We start from the raw sequence: 17,049 nt of genomic DNA, 5'->3' as shown, positions 1-17,049 counted from the left end.
TTTTAGCAAAATATTGAGAGAAAATGTCAGAAGTAATTCAAGCCAAAGCAAAACATTTCTGCTTTTGCAGGAACAAATAAAAGAAAATAATAAGTAACACATTAAGAACTAAAAATTACTTGGGAGCATATATTGAAGATCTGTCTAGTGTGCAGGATGCAAGATGAAACCCTCTCACTCCTGAATGATGTCTATCTGACCCTAAAATGTAGTTAAGCAGACACTGGTAGCTAACTATCCAAGGGAGGCACATGAATTCCTGGAAATCTCTTTTGTCACTAAATGGGAGTCAAACAGCAAAGCATCAGGTGGAAAACCCTCGTGTTTGTTTACTCTTTCTCTAGAAACAGTTTAACAGTGCTTGTTAGCTGCTTCCCTGACAGTTCCTGTAAAGCCTGCAAGAAAATGGGGCATACAAATAAGGTACAGAAATGGTGAAAAAAGAGTACAAACACTACTTTGAACATATAACAGCAAAGAATTTCTTCTCATTGTTGTATAAATCACAACAGCTTATTATTAAGGTGACATATATCATTTACTCCTTTAAAATAGTTATGATTAATTTTGTTCTGTGAATACTAATTTAAAAAAAAAAAAAGAAAAACTGGAGTAAAGATAGAGTTGTTTTCTTGTGTATTTTTTTACAGTTTGTTTAAAGAGTAAAATTGCAGAAAAAGATAGTGCTTCTGTAAGCATGTATACATAGAAGTATTTACTGTTCTAGATATTTTTTAAATTAAGTAACAAAACTGCAAATGACAAATTTCTGTTTGTAAATTCAAAGGCTGTGTGTTGCTGGTAGAAAGGGCTGAAATTTCACTGCATTGGTGATCTGTCAGGTGACTGCAGATTTTAAAACAGCCTGAAACAAAAGATGTTCAGGGTATGGCTGTACTAAAGACTGAATCTTGGCTTTACTGGAGAAAAGTAGCATTAAACCATTTGCCAACCTGGGATGACAAATTCAGATGTTCTCACGTGGGGCTGTTATTTTTCTGATCCAAAAGAAGCACTACAGAGCAGAATCCTCAAACTTCTGCTACAGAAAAAAAAAAAAAAAAAAAAAAAAAAGGCATTTTTAGGGTCCTTTTCAAAAAGAAACTATAGATCACAACCTTTAACAGGTAATGTAATCAAATTGACAGCTTATGACATTTTTCTGTATTTTAATGCTAATGTCTGAAAAATATACACTACACAGCAGTGAGTAAAAAAGCTTCAAACAGGAACAGATGATTTCTAATGGCTCTCTCAGCTTGACGCTATCTGTGCTTTTTGGAACTCTACAAAAAAATACATACATTAGGCATCTAGCCCTTTCATAACACCTAAATAAACTCGATTGTATAGGACTCAATTTAATGAATCATGGGACAGCACGGAGTCCAGAAACCAGAAAAACTGTCTGATTGTATGCTGTGTGTCTGCCTGCTATCTCAGCACTGACATTAATGCAATTCCTCATTACAGATTTACAGCTGTGGTTTCATATCCAGTCTGGCAAGGTGCTTCATTAACAGGTGATAAATACCCATACTCTAAGAGAAAAATTCCTTGCTTAAAATCACTTGCTCAGAGCTCAAACTACACGGGCATCCTCTACAAATAGCTACCTAAAACAACTACTGGTTGTGTATTATTTTTATTTACATGACCCTTGCTCTTTAAAATTCTGTCATAACGCTCAATTCTACACCTGCTGCACAAAGCTATCAATTTCTGTTGGCTTTGTATAAACCATTTTAATTCCAGCAAAGCTCTTCTGATGATGAACTGTATCTCTCCTGTGATATTCGCTATCCTAAAGGACTCTCACCCGACTGGTTATCTAGTTCCTGGAATTTAGCTGAATTCACATTTCTCTGCTAAAAGCAAGGCACACGTCTCTGTTGTTCTCTCTTTGTGCTGTTACCCCTCTGCCCCTCTTCTGCTCCATCGTTTAAGCAATAAGACGTGAACTCTCCCAAGGTGAGAACCACTGCTGTTGTCACTTCTTGCCACAGCATCGAAGCCCTCTCCTGACTGGTAAAAAACCCTCAAGTCTAGCGACTGTAACTGAGCATGGTAGGGCTCTTCACTTCTGAATTCCCTGTTTCTAACTGGGCTTAAAGCACATCACCACTGTGTGCAGAGGCCTTCGTTAGCCAACATCAACTCCTCATAAAGTTAAATATCCCCTTGATTGCAACGCTTTCTGTAGTTGGGCAAATAAAGTTAAAATATATCGCCGTGGATCACTCCTTAAATTACTGGAAATCAATCAATCAATAAATGACACTTTGACACCTCGGGGGCTGCAAAAGAGCGCCTCAAAATGGCCGCTGACGGTGTGAGGGTGTGTGAGGGGCCGCACGTTCGGGTCACCGACTCCCGCAAGGCGACCCTGCCCCGTTAGAAGCGCTGACGGAAGGGGAAGGGCCAGGAGAGCCACGACAGCCGTCCAGGGCCACAGCCGCTGTCGGGTGGAGGGGAGCCGAGGCGCGGGCACGGCCTCACTCCTTCAGCTTCTCCTCCGCCATCCCCAAAAGAAAAAAGGACGACCTATGGCACCTACCCCAGGAGAAGCCCCGCGCCCTGCTAAAGGCCCTTCCCAGCTCCTCGGGCTCCTCGCCCGCTCCCTCACAGCGGCCCGCGCACCCCGAGCTGTGAGGCGAGAAAATGGCGGGGCGGCGCCTTCTCCCCTCAGCGCGGTTCGCCCCGCAGCAGCCCCGCGGCCGGAGCCGGGAGAGCAACCGCCTCTCCGGGCGCTTCGGAAGCGGCTGAAACGCGATGAGGATGCTCCACCTGGCGGGCAGAGCCGCGCAGCCCGGGGGGTTCTCCTCACACCAACGTTCCTCGTCTCTCAACGTCCGATGAAATGAGTTTGAGGACATTTCCAGAGCCAGCCCCGCGAGGAAAGCGCGCCCGGCTCAGCCCTGAGCCCGCTGTGCTGCCATCCCCGTGCCTTCACCTCAGACACTAAGCCGCCTCACGGCTTCCCATCCTGATGCTTCACCCGAACGCATCCGTTCCCCTCGTTGCTTGCTGCATTACGTTCTATAAGCGGTTTGGAGGCAGCTCTCGTCTCCATCCTGGGACGATATGTAATATTTGAAGGATTGTTTTGTGCGCTTCCAAAGGCACAAAATGCGTTTTGCTTTGACGCCTCTCGGTTCCAACCTCCCCCGGAAGGGAACGCCTTTTCGCGTTTCCTAAGGGAAAAAGGTGTGAATGAGGAACTTTTCACAGAGAAAATAAGAGCCAGCAGAAACTCCCGTCTTTATTTGAACGCTTTGTTTCCTTTTGTTCGAATTTTCAGAGAAAACCCCGATGGGAACCAGAGACCTGAAGCAGAGCGGAGGCGTACAGCGACTCTCCCCCCCCCCACACACACACCTTGTTTTTAGGGACCTTTAGGGTCTTTCTGATGGCTATGGGTGCTTTAAGCGAGCACTCAGCCTGCTCTCTCTCGCTTAATACTGAGCAGATTACAGCCTTAAGCACAGCTCTTTTGGGGGAAGAAACGGAAGGAGTGGTAAACGATGTTTCAGGGGCACAGCAATTGGGATAAGGATAGGGATAAGAATAAGGATGGGGATGGGGACAGGGACAGGGATAGGGATGAGGATGGGGATGGGGGTAGGGATAGGGATAGGGATAGGGATAGGGATAGGGATAGGGATAGGGATAGGGATAGGGATAGGGATAGGGATAGGGATAGGGATAGGGATAGGGATAGGGATAGGGATAGGGATAAAGACGAGTATTAAGAAAGGTACCGAGGGCAGCACCCCCGAACCGCTCAGCCCTGGGCTGAACATCCCCGCTCCCCCCGCGGCGTGGGAGAACCGCTTCTCCCCGCTTCCCGGAGCATCAGCACCGAGCCCAAGCCCTCAAAAATCCCGGCTGGCTCCGCAGGTACCCGCCCCAGGGACTGCGTGCACTCAGGCAACGCCGCTTAGCATCGCTTAATGAACTTCCACATCTCCCTCAATCCTATCGAGACCTCTAAAGTGGGGTTTCTCCTTCCCGAGAGGGGATTTGTTAATGCAATACTTAACGCCAATCAAAGGCTTAAAAAATGTATTCGCACCTCTGCTGCGTGCCAAACTGCTTCTACATAAACGATCCCGGGGGGAGGACGGTTTTGGGATCCGACGGGGCACGGGGTGGCTCCTGGAGCCGATGCTGGAGGGCTCCGCTGGCCCCGGGCCGCATGGCACGGCCCTTACGGCAGGCAGTGTTTTTGCCGATTTATTTTTTGAAGTGCAATTTTATTCCTTCTTCTCCAGTGGGCTCATCCCTGAAGGGCTAACCCCGCACCCTACTTGGCTCTCCCGTAGCGGATGGCAGAGCCGTGGCCCGGCTGAAGGTGGCCATCATTGCCGGCTGATAATGGCACGAGGAACGCCTGTAGTTATTATGGAAGGTGGGAAAGCGCTTCCGAAGCCCCCGGCTCCCAAGACGGGGCCGGCACCCGGCCGTGCCCGAGGGCTGCGGCAGCGGTCACCCCTTAGAAGTTAACGAGGGGCTGCTGGGCGCTGCCCGGTGTTGGCTATTCTTCCCACCCCCAGCAGAACCAGCGTGGTGGGGAACAAAGGCTGGGAGTCGGGGGGCAGCCCCCCGCCCCGCGAGCGGCTCTTGCTGCTTCTAATGAGGATTCATTTATTTAGCCTACAGTGCTGGCTTTCATTGTGGAGCCAGTCTCGCTCTGTCTACAGTCATTAGGTTGCAGCCCGGTTGTTCCCTCACCAGATCATGCGCACGCTTAAAAATTAATTAATTAATTAATTTTAGCTGCAGTATATTATTAATCGTCATATTGCCGATCTGAATGTGCTCCCCATCCGCACAGCATTGCCGCCTTCACCTCTCTGAGAAAGTCTCAGGGCTGTTCCTACCAGCCGCGTCCGGGGATGCTCCAAGGAAGCCCCGTGCTCACCCCGAGCACCTTCGGGGCTTTTATCCCTCCCGACAGGGCTATGTGGGACCTCCCTGAGCTGTTCAGTTGAAGTTTTTCCCCATTCCATCGGGCGTGGATGGGGCGGATGGGACAAACATCAGTGTTTGAACCTCAGCAATGTTTACAGATGTTATTTTCCCTTTCTCCCGTTTTTCCCTTCCTTTTCGCTTTGTGGACCCAACCCGGGTCCACAAAGCGAAGCCGCAGCGTCCCTCGTTTATTCTTCAAGTTTCTGCGGAGCGTCTCTGAACCGGAGAGTTCTGCGTGTGCTTTTCTGTCTCCCCGGCTCTGTCGGATTCTATGAAAATGAGCAGTATTGAAAGCTGCTCCATCCCGCTAGCTGTGAGCCTCACATAAATGATGTAAATGGCTCCGAGGGTTTTTTTCAAGTGAACTGTGTAGATCTGTGAAAATAATATCAGGGTTTTCCGTCAGAATGAGCTTAGCACTGTACTGAGGCGTACCATAATCTGACCCGACACCTCCGACCATCTGCGCTATCTATCTGCCTTCTGATTTACCAAATCTTCACGAGCAAAAGACAAATTGTACTTGATACTAAAGGAAAGAGGCGAGCCCAGTGCGGCTCCATTCTGCGGGGAGATGGATGATGGGGGGAAACGGCAATCTGCTTAATTTTGGGCAACCGACAAAGGAGGAGAGAAAGAAAAACAGCACAGTGATAGTAATAAAATATTAAATTAATTAAAAAAAAAAAAAAAAAAAAAGGAAAAGGAAAAGGAGAGAGGAAAGTCAACAAGACATCGAATCATGGAAGCATTCCTTTGACAAGTGTTCCAGAAAAAAAAAAAAAAGCATCGCAAGGAACATATTGAGCTTATTTCCCAATAGACGCTGCCTTTCCGAGCGTGGCCCCTCACGTTCCCGGGAAGGCATCGCCGCTGAGCCGCGAGATACGGAATGAAGAACGCGGCCCCGTGATTTGGTGCCTCCGCTCGAAGCCGCGCTCCGCGCTGCTGCCGTCCCCGCTCCGCTCCCAGCGCGGCCCCGCGTCGGGGCTCGGGGAGGAGGAAGCCGCGGGGAAGGGCTACCTCGGGGTGATCAATATTGCAAAAGATTCCTGAAATCTGCTTCGAGTCGCCGTCCTGACCTAGCGATGACTTCTCACTCCCCGCCGCTGTTCTCTGCGTCTGTTCAGGGCCACTCAGCCGAAAACAATACGGTTTTAAATGTTAGGGGGGGAAATAAAATGATAAAGCTTTAATAGGGCAGAGAAGGGCGCTGAGCCCTTTGCAGATAATTCCTCGTAGTAACAGAGGCGGGAAGTCACTGATAAGGGGAGACGAGGGGCAGTTTTTCCCTAAATCTCAGCCCCTCCTGCACTGCTCTACCCGCATCCATTGTCAGCGGCGGCCCCGGCAGCGCTTCTACAACGCAGCAGCCGATCTCTGTGCGATCCCTCTGCACTGCTCCATCCCGCAGAGCCCCGAGCTCCGGCTGTGCAGCACCGCGCCCGGCCCTGGGTCCCCGTGCCGCCCTCCTGTGCCCCGCTCCCTCTGTCTTTCCATCAGCACCGGGGCCCGGTTCTCCGTTCAGCGCTTTCCCACTCTGCCCGTGGGACCCCAGTGAGAGGGATGGGGACCCCCGGAACTTGATGGGGACCCTCCAAAAGGGACGGAGACCCCCGACAGCTGACAAGAACGTACGGGAGTGGCACGGGGACCCCTGGGAGCAGGACGAGGAGCCCTGGCAGCGGGGCGGAGACCCGCTGAAGAGAGACGGAGAGCACTGGAGCGAGTGGGGAACCCCGAGAGCTGAACGGGAACCCTCGGGGACGGGACAGAGACCCCCGAGAGTGGCACCGGGACCCCCGGGAGCGAGAGGGATACCCCCGGAGCCGGCCGGGATCCCCGGGGCTGAACGGGGGCCCCACGGAACGGGTCGGGGACACCCAGGAGAGAGTCGGGGACCCCCCCGGGACCAGGGCGGGAACCCCTGGGAGCGGGGCGGGGACCCGGCCCGGGGCAGCGGGAGCTGCGGCTGCCGGGGAGGTGCCCCGGGCTCAGCGGCGCTGCCCGCCGCCGTGATTGGCAGCGGCTGACAGTGAGTGGCAGCCCCGCCATGGAAACCCGGAGCCAATCTGCCGAGCCCGGCAGCGAATCAGCCTCTCCCGCTGCAGCACGGCGGTGGCGGCGTGGAGCCGGGGTTGTGCCTTTTCTTTTTTCCCTTTTTATTTTTTTCCCATTTTTCTTTCTTTCTTTTTTTTTTTTTTCCTTCCCTTTCCCTTCCCTCCCTCCCCCCACGCCCGCCCTCCCCCCTTTCTTCCATCCTCCTCCTCCTTGCCCCTACCCACCGCCCCCAGTCGCCGCCGAGCGCTCCCCGTCGCCTCTCCGCCCCGCGCCGCCCTCCGGCCGCAGCTCCCTCTCTCCGCCGGCTCCGGGCGAGGCAGAAGCGGGGCTCGGGGCGGCCGCCGGGGCCGCTGCCCGCTTCCCCGCCGCGGGGCTGTGCGAGCCGGCGGCGGGGGGCATCGGAGCCGCCTCCATGTTCCAGCTGCCCATCCTCAATTTCAGCCCGCAGCAGGTGGCCGGGGTATGCGAGACCCTGGAGGAAAGCGGGGACATTGAGCGCCTGGGGCGCTTCCTCTGGTCCCTGCCCGTGGCCCCGGCGGCTTGCGAAGCGCTCAACAAGAACGAGTCGGTGCTGAGAGCCCGGGCCATCGTGGCCTTCCACACGGGGAACTACAGAGAGCTCTACCATATCCTGGAGAACCACAAGTTCACCAAGGAGTCCCACGGCAAGCTGCAAGCCCTGTGGCTGGAAGCGCACTACCAGGAGGCGGAGAAGCTGCGGGGCCGACCCTTGGGGCCGGTGGACAAATACCGGGTGAGGAAGAAGTTCCCTCTGCCGCGCACCATCTGGGACGGCGAGCAGAAGACGCATTGCTTCAAGGAGCGGACGAGGCATTTGCTGAGGGAGTGGTACCTGCAGGACCCTTACCCAAACCCCAGCAAAAAGAGGGAACTGGCTCAGGCCACGGGACTTACCCCCACGCAGGTGGGCAACTGGTTCAAAAACCGCAGGCAAAGGGACAGGGCGGCGGCCGCCAAGAACAGGTAGGTGCTGCCCGACCGCAGGGCTGGCGGCCGCGGGGCCGGGAGGGGTTCGGCCCGACGGGCAGAGCCTCGGGGCGGTCCTGTAAGGGCACAGCAGCGAGGGAAAGCGGGAGCAGAGGGAAAACCTGACAGCTTCGTTTCTTTTATTATCATTATCATCATCGCCATCATCATTCCTTTTAAAATATATTATTTATTTTATTTGTATTTTTATCCCGGCTCGGGCAGCCCCCGTGTGCTCTGCAGCTCGGATTGACCCGCACAGAGCAGGGCCGTGCGATCCGATGGGGCGGGCAGAGCCCCCGGGAACCGTGCCTGGACACACGGACACCTCGTTCACTGTGTCTGTCTGTCCGGAGCAGGGCCAGCGATGAGGCCCAATATCCCCACTGTGCGCTAATTCTTGGAGCCAACACAACAGCGCTCCTTGGGTCACTTTTTGGTGTTTTTTTTTTTTTCCTTCCTCTTTTCTCTCTGTCTCTCTTTTTTTTTTCTTTTCATTTTAACCTGGCACAATCAGGCAGGCGGTGAAGCGAGCGGCTCCCTCCGGTACTCAGTCCTGCACGAGCCTGGGGGAGAAAGAGGCAATCTTGTCACCTGCCACGTCGGGGCGGTGGCTTTTACGGCACCCCCAAAGCAGGGAGAAAAGCCCGAAAGCCTCTGCGTGGGCTCAGCAGTAGGGCCGGGCTGGGCAGCCGGGCTGGGAGGGGCCGCTGCCCATCGGGGAAGGGGCTGCAGGATGGCGGGGGTGCTCCGTGTGCCCCCCGGTGACGCTCGGTGTGCCGCTTCCTTGCAGGCTACAGCAGCAGGTCCTAGCGCAGGGCTCGGGGCGATCGCTGCAAGCGGAGGAGGAGAGCGGAGGGGAGGCGGGGGGGGCGGCCTCCAGCCCAGCCGTCAGCCTCTCCAGCAAAGCGGCCACCTCCGCCATCTCCATCACATCCAGCGACAGTGAATGTGACATCTGACACCGAGCGCCATGACGAAACGGGGGGAGCTCCCCAGTGCCTACCGCTGCGCCCGGAGCCGGGCTACGGAACCCCCCCCGAGCCGCCGGACCCGCAGAGGACTGCATTAAAACCCGTGAGAAAAAAAACAAAACAAAACAAAATCGTTGTCGCCTTTATTTTCGAGGATTCGTAGAATTCATGCCTGAAAAAAGGAAAGAAAGAAAGAAAGAAAGAAAGAAAGAAAGAAAGAAAGAAAGAAAGAAAGAAAGAAAGAAAGAAAGAAAGAAAGAAAGAAAGAAAGAAAGAAAGAAAGAAAGAAAGAAAGAAAGAAAGAAAGAAAGAAAGAAAGAAAGAAAGAAAGAAAGAAAGAAAGAAAGAAAGAAAAGGGGGAAAAAGGAAAAAAAAGGAAAAAAAAGGGAAAAAAAAAGGAAAAAATATGGAAAATGTTAAAAAAAAAAAGAAAGAAAGAAAGAAAAGAAAAGAAAAGAAAAGAAAAGAAAAGAAAAGAAAAGAAAAGAAAAGAAAAGAAAAGAAAAGAAAAGAAAAGAAAAGAAAAGAAAAGAAAAAGAAAAGAATGCCAACTGCAAAATGCCCAAGCGCCCATATCCAGAGGGGGGGAGGCTCCGTGTGGAACAGGCGCTGTTCTCGTGGCTGGGTTTCGCTTTACTTTAAAGGGGTTTTTATATATATATATATAATGTTTATTTACTTATTTAAGGGATGGCGATGGTAGATTTTTTTCTATTATTATTATTATTATTAATTTTTTTTTTTTTGGCTTGTTCTCTATGTGCACAGGTGACTTGTAGAGCATGTGCAGGACGAAAAGTGTATGAAGCAGCCTAAAAACCGTAATAAAATATTTGGTGAACGACCTTCGGATCTGCTTTCAAATGGCAGCTTACGGCCCCGGGCCCGGCGGTCCCCGCAGCGCAGCTCCGGCAGCCGCGGGCACTTCGGAACCAAAGAGCCGCGTCCCGACACGGGGTGAAGTGTCGGCAATGGGGGGTCGGGAGGGTCGGGATGGGGCGAGGGGAGCGGCCGTAGGAGGATGCGGTGCTCGGGGAAAGGAGGGAGGAGGCAGCGCTGCGGTCTCCCGGGTTAGAGATTTCGGGGGAATTAATGGGAAGGAATGGGGAAAAGGGGGGAGAAAAAACGAGGAGAGGAGAAAGAAGGGGAAATCGTGCCGAGGCGGGGACGCCGGTCTTCCTCCCCGGTGAGTGCGAAGAGGATGGAAATGAGCAGCCCCGTGCCCGGGCAGGGTCGGATCGGGGCGAAGTGACCCCAAATCCCAGCGCCGTGGGGTCCCCCCTTCTGTTTGACGGCTGTTTTTTTCGGCAGGAAAGCAAACGGCGGCTCCGAGGAGCGGGCTAAGCTTTCACCCTCAGCAGAAGGATTTTATATTATACAATTTGACATTGATCTTTAAATCGCCTGAGCTGTGCTTTTTTTGTCCGCTCGCTCTCATCGCGTTCGCCGCCGTGTCCTCGCCGAGCCTCCCGCTAAGCTGCTTCCTCGCCGCCTTCCTCAGCCCGAGCCCGGCACCGCCCGGGGGGCACCGCCGCTTCACGGCTCCGTTTCGGGGCGATGTTCCTTTCCCCCTCCGCCCGCACCGCAGTGCCGCCGTCTCCCCGCAGCCGCCTTCGGTCGGCTCCGTGCGTGAGAGCCGCTTTTCCCAAGGACGGGGCCGGCTCCAGGTATTGCCGAGCTGCTTTCAAATCCCTTCCCGAGTCCCGGTTTTCCCCGCCGGGTGACATCGGCGCATCCCGGTATGGGGAACGGGCCCAGGGCTGAGGCTCCCAGCTCCGCATAGGGCTCTCCTTGCAGCCCACGGGGCTGCGCCCGGTTCCGCCCTGCCGTGATCAGAGCCTGGCGCCGCGTTTTGCCTTCCTCGGGATTTTCCTTTTTGGCCGATAGGAGCTGAACGGAGCGGCCATCGATGGGCTTCTTAGCCGGGAGTTTGGGGGAAAGCGAAAAAAAATCCTGATTTCACCCCTAGAATGGAATCGACTGAAGCACAACGCAGTTAATTCTTTATTTTATATAAATATAATTATTTCTTTTCCGAAGGAATAGGCGCAGCGCGTCGTGGTTTCTCCCTTGGCTTCTGCGGACGTAGCAGTTGTAGCGCCTGGTTGCGAGGAATTAACCCTTTCCAAAAGACATATAAAGAAGGAGATAATTCTATGAACCCACACAGCCTGCCTCCCTGGTTTAGAACTCCTTCCTAGCTACAAAAACCAGGATTTAGGCTCTGGGCAGAGGCGACTGTTCGATGTTTTCCGACAAAGGGTTGAAATGCCACCAGAGCTGCACGGTGCGCTCCGAGGGTCCCCTCAGATGTCCGAACCCACGGATGGGAGCGCGGGGGCCCGAGCAGCGCCCTGTCCCTCTTACACCTTCCAGGCCCCAGTTTCCCCCTCCGGAGCCCGGTTTCGCTTCTACGACCCTCGGAGGAAAACCATACATGTTTTTCCCCTCTGCCTTTTCCCTCCCGGCACCGAAAGGCAGCACCTTTCCCTTTTCTCTTGTTCTCATTTTTTTTTCTTTCTTTCTTTCTTTCTTTCTTTTTTTTTCTTTTTTTTTTTTTTTTTCTTTTTTCCTGCTTTTCGCTTCGTCTCTCCCCAGGCTTCCGCTGTTTGAAAAATTATAATAATAATCGGGGGAAGGAAGGGGGGAGAGGTATTGACATTAAACACGGCTCTCAGAAAAGGGTCGCAAAAGTCTGCCTTGACCCCTCTCTCTCCGGTTTAACAAAGAAGGAAAATATTGTATCAAAAGTGAAGCGAACGGGGAGGGCGGAGGAGAGAAGCAGCTTTTCCTCTATTCAACCGGGGAGGGGGGAGGAGAAATGGTGGAATATTTCCGTTTCTTTTGAGAAGCGGGGCAGCCCCGAGCGGGGCTGAATGGGAAAGTCTTGTAAGCGGGCTGGGAGGCTGTCAGACCGCTCAGGGTAATCACCGCTAATGAAGGGAGCTCCGGCCCTCCCTGGGACAAAGGATGCTTACGAGTGCTCGCCGGGGCTGAATAGCTAATAAGTTCGCGAGGGGGAAAAATGAGGAGCTGTCCGCAAATTGATTTTGAGAGAGCAAAAAAGGAGGAAAGCAAAAGGCTTGCAGGTTGGGGCGAGCTCGGCCCCGGTGCAGCTGGGGACAGAAGGCTCCACTTAGCCGGGACACATTGTTCAGCCCCGGCCCTACAGAGCAGGCGGCAGGGAGGCCGGGGGGTGCGGGGGTCTCGGGAAACCGCGGTGCTGCCCTGCTGCATCCCTCGCTGCCCCGCCGCTGCTGCTCGCCGCTCGCCCGACTGCTTTATTTGCTTTTCAGAACGAGAGAAGGCTGGGCGTCTGCGGCCGTGCGAGGTATTTCCCCAGCTTTCCCCCAGCTCGGCTCGTTGGCAAACGCCTTGTGTGGCACAGACCGGTGTGTCTCACAGCCGGGGAAGCACGGGAGCCGCTCGCATTTTGGAGTTTTCATGCATCCAATTAAAGGCTTGGGAGGATCAGAGTGTGTCTCACATCCAGTTACCCCCAGATGATGCAGGGGTAATACCATGAGAGAGCATAATACCTTCAGTGATGCTCATACCTCTCCCTCAGGAATGCGTCGGCTTCTGTATGTACAACCTTAGTTACTTCTCTTGCAGAAGATCCAAGCAGAGGATGGAGGTGTGAGAGGCCACAGAGTGCCCGTGCCAAACCAGGACCCATCCTCTCCCCATTTCCCTCCCCACAGCACACAGCTGGATCCTAAACCTTGGGCTGATCTTGCTGTGCCTCCTCTGGAAGGGGCGAGACCTGGCTAGGAATTAAGGGAAGGAACAGACAGTGTTAGGTCCCCTGAGGCATGCAAGCACTTTGCAATCCATCTGCCTTCATTCTCAGCATGGGCGTGATGGAGAAAGCCCTTGAATGTTTGTTCCTTTCTGTTTCAGGACAGGCTGCAAGACCCCGGCAAGAATCCTAGAAATGGCTCCCCCCCCTTCAACATTTTCAGTCCAAGTCCCCTCCAAAATGCAGAAATTCCCTGGAAAGCCCATTTTAACCCTGCTACTTTCTGATCTGCAATACAGACCCCATAAGGAATCCAGTCTGGATGGCAGTTTCCAACTTCAAACATTATAAAAGCAAAGTGGGCTCATGCATTTGTTCCCTCCAGCCCTCCTTGGAGGCACGATGACACTTCGACTCTAAAAACAGTGCCAATGCACTGTCCTCACAGCCCCTTCTTGCCCTCGGGATGTGCTCTGCCCAAACACATCTTCCTCCAACACAGGCTCCTCTGGGAAAACATCTGCAGCAGTTTTAGCTCACCACTGTCACAGCAGGATGATGCCACCTGGTCTGATGCACCCTGAGTCAGGGGCTCTCCTGCTATTTTAATAGGTTAAATGATAAATCTCTCATGTGTTTTAGTATCTGAGCACCCATACAGCTGTACTAAACCACTTGAGACATTCCACAGCTTAAAGGATTTAGGTGCACTTCCATATTTCCACTTAAAGCTGCTCCCCCCAGTACTTCCCTGAAGTTCTGTCCCTTGGAAGACTTCCCATGGGCAAATGCAGATTTCTGAGGGGTTCCTGCAGGAGATGCACAGCCTGAGCTGATCTCTGCATACCTGCACATATAGGCACTGATCAGCAGAACGAGCTCCTCTGCATTTCTTCAGTAACTCCATAGTAACCCACACATCACTGGGGGCTTCACTAGGGCAAGCATGGAGCTTTATTCTGCCATTCCCTCTTCTTTTCCATGACCCATTGACTGCAATGGAGAGCTCTACAGTGGGAGAGCAGAGCGTGATTTGTTTCAGGTGGAAAATTTTGCGGTGTTGAATCTTCTTTTGATGTCCATCAGTGGCTCCACTCAGAATAAAGACTTTTCTTCTCAGGAGGAGTGGTGATGCAGTGGTACAGCCGCCCAGGGAGTGGTGGGTTGCTGTCTGTGCAGATGCTCAAGAACCACGGAGATGTGGCACTGAGGGACCTGGGCAGTGGGTGCGGTGGAGTCGGACTGGGGTTGGGCTCGGTGATCCTAGAGGTCTTTTCCAACCTTAATGGTTCTATGATTCTATTTCTACCAGTTTCACTTGGCTGGGTTACCTATTGAAATACATGTGCTTCTGCCGAAGCAATTCTTGAAGTGCTCTCATAGCACAGTTGCAACGCCAAAGAGTCACAAGACCAGAATGATGGCTCTTCTTCCAGAACCTCTTACTGGAGGATAACTCCCCATTAAGAACAGTGAAACCAGCCCCACACGGGGACACACAGGTCTGGTGTTTTCAGACACTTTGAGAGAACAGCACTTTTACACTGGAACCACCTCTTCAGGCCGAGTGGTTCTTTACATCAATTGGAAAGCTCTGTGGGCGTTGTACCACATCACCTGGGCTCATGGGCACTTTCTCCTGCATTTGTTGCCCTCTGCTTCCCAGCACAGGCGGCAGCCCACCGGGGACAGATGCTCCCAGGCTGAGGTCCCCAGCGCAGGCAGTGAGATAGAGACTGTCCCTGGGTGGGTGACGCACAGCCCCTAATCCCACACGGCTGTAATCCAGCCCTGCCAATCCAGCTCTGTTGCCCAGAGAGACGCTCCCACCTCCTCCCCCTCCATCCATCCTTCCCAGCAAGAAGATCTGTGCAGTGTTAACCAAGATCAGCTCTCTAATCAAGCACCCTGTCTGGGAGAGCTCGTTCCTGCCTATTGACTGCAGAGGCTCCTGAGGCCAAAGTTGAGTTTCTGTGAGTATTGTTCCCACTCATCCCGTGCTCCTTTTTATCCTTTGACATCACAAGCATTAGAGGAGCAATGCTAACAAGCTTGATTGTTATACTTAAGGTGCTGGAGTATTTCCCAGCAGCTTTGCTGGGTGGGTCACCCAGGGGTCAGAAGTACTCCCAGGCTGCAGCAGTGGGGTGTCTGCATGGGGAGCTCTGCAAGCAATACCAGAGCAATACCGGTTGGTACTTGTCAGCACACAGTTCATGGCTCTTCACAGATCTGCTCATCTCTTTCCAGCTGTTTTTCCCAGTAGTATTTCAGCCTATTACCATGCAAGCACTCATACATATTCCTACTGAAGCTTTTTAGCTGCACTCTGCCCTTTTCTCCTGGCTTTGCTTCTGCTGGACACTCACTGCCTCCAGGAGCCAAGAGGTCAACAGAGTCATTTCCTCATTCCAAAAGCTCTTTGCTAAATGGAGCCCCAAGAACCCCAAAGCTGAAAATCTCCCTGCTGGTTGCCCCCTTTGTGTGCATGGGACTCAATGGATACGGCAGCCTCGGGTCTCACCCACCCCAAGACTTCACTGCCCGTTGGTTTTAAGGGCATCATCTCCAAATGAAGTGAGTGTAGGCAGGGGGCTTTAAACAGATGAAATATAAAAAATTAAGGTTTGTAATGCAGCCCAAGAGGAAAGTGAGAGAGCTGCTCTGCCTGTGGCTTGTTTTGTAGAGACAAGGATTTGTCCTCTTACTTATTGATGTCGCTAATTGCCATCGGAGAGCTGGGAGGGGAGGGCACACAGAGCCCTTCCGACACCACTGGGCTTTGGGAAGTAATGAGTTTGCTGCAGAGTGCTGCAGTGTTGCACAGACACCTGGCGTGCTGCATCTCTCTGCAGGTGCTCAGCCCTTGTATTTCAGAAGCTATAAATTCTGGGCATTGTCGCTTCCATGTGAGGTTCTGAATCTGAAAATTTGGACCCGAGATCTCAGATTCGGGGCATTTTTAAAGAGGGAAAGAAATGAACATGTTTAAAAAAAAAAAAAGTGTTTTATTTTGGAAAATCAAATTGAAGTCCTTTCTCTCGCCCCACCCAAGAACGCTTTGCTTTCCTGAAGCAAAGCCAAGAGTCTGCACACATCATGCACACATACACACATAGGGAAAAGGGGGAGGAGGAGAGAAGGGAGGGAGCTCTTAGTGTTTGGGTGGAAATAAATGTCCATTGCAGAAATAAATGTGCACAAAGGAAAAAACCATCACATCCACATCAGATACTGAATAAGTTATCTCTTTACACGTACACTACGCATCTCTTTACGTGATGGATATCTCTTGTATTGGAGCATGAACATTAACCTTCTACAATTCACCTTGGTTGGCAAACTGTAAGAATCAATTCACCTAAGATGGGTGTTCACATCTAGTTAGCTTCCTGCATTATCTCAGCTGGAGAGGTCACTAAAAATAGTTGTGTAGCACTTTACATTTTCAACAGGGAGACTTTATTATCATTTAGATCCATCATCGTTACTTTACCTACCCTGGTTCTCCCAGCTGAAATAATGCACAGAGCTGGTAGTGGCTAAGTGTTTTCTGAGTTCATGCACTGATGAGCAGGACAGCTCGGACAATATCTGAACTGCTAGCAACAGCCAAGCAAGCAAGCTGCACGGGCAGTGTAACACTGCTTCAGTAAATCCCCCCTGCTTCAGCTCTTTCATCAGAAATGCCATTTCTCTGCTGCTCCCTCACACAGCGGAAGCAGCATCGAGCTGTCACCGTGTGCAGCCCCGATCCTGCAGTGTGTCACCTCCACGAGCAGCATTCCTCAGCACCCCCGTGCTCCTGCAGGACTCAGGGGGCTGTCTGTGCCATGGGGGGGCTGCGCAGTCACAGCCACAGCACATGAGGCAGGGTGACAGCTGAAAGGCTGTTCTCACCGCGCTGCACTGTGGGTTGCAGTTTTCTTTATTACTCTGAACCATTCCCTGTGCTTTGTTAGGAGTAAGTCACCTTGCTGAGGCTCTCCTGGCCTTCCAGGCATTGGAAGTTGCTGCTCACATGTCACCTCTATATGTCACTGTGCATACACAGAAGCACGGTTTTTCTGCTTGGTTTTGTTTGTGTTGTGAGGCTGGCTCCGTCAGCACAAGGTTCCTGGGTTTCACCTTCCAAGTGCACACATCTGATTGCTCAGGGAGCTCCCAGTGTCTCAGCTCAGCATTATCCATCCCGTTTGCATCTTTTGTCTTCAACAAAGCCACTGGGCATGGCTCAGAGCAGCTACAAATGCCTTGGAGCCACAGCAAAGGATCAGAATCATAGAACCTTAGAATCATTAAGGCTGGAAA

The 17,049-nt window shown here is 52.3% G+C and overlaps 1 protein-coding gene across 1 annotated transcript; it reads left to right on the top strand.

The window, feature by feature from the left end:
* Positions 1–7,447: 7,447 nt before the first annotated feature.
* On the top strand, positions 7,448–8,984 carry SIX6 (SIX homeobox 6; the record flags this gene model as incomplete). The annotated part of the gene is made up of 2 exons (XM_079537678.1): positions 7,448–8,019; positions 8,816–8,984. 2 exons carry the CDS (start codon positions 7,448–7,450, stop codon positions 8,982–8,984), a joined length of 741 nt encoding a protein of 246 aa, XP_079393804.1.
* Positions 8,985–17,049: the final 8,065 nt, after the last annotated feature.

The sequence above is a fragment of the Tetrao urogallus genome (genome assembly GCF_951394365.1).
Source record: "Tetrao urogallus genome assembly, chromosome: 6".
Lineage (NCBI taxonomy): Eukaryota > Metazoa > Chordata > Aves > Galliformes > Phasianidae > Tetrao > Tetrao urogallus.
Note: the sequence above shows the minus strand (reverse complement) of the source record. Positions and strands in the feature narration are given on the sequence as shown.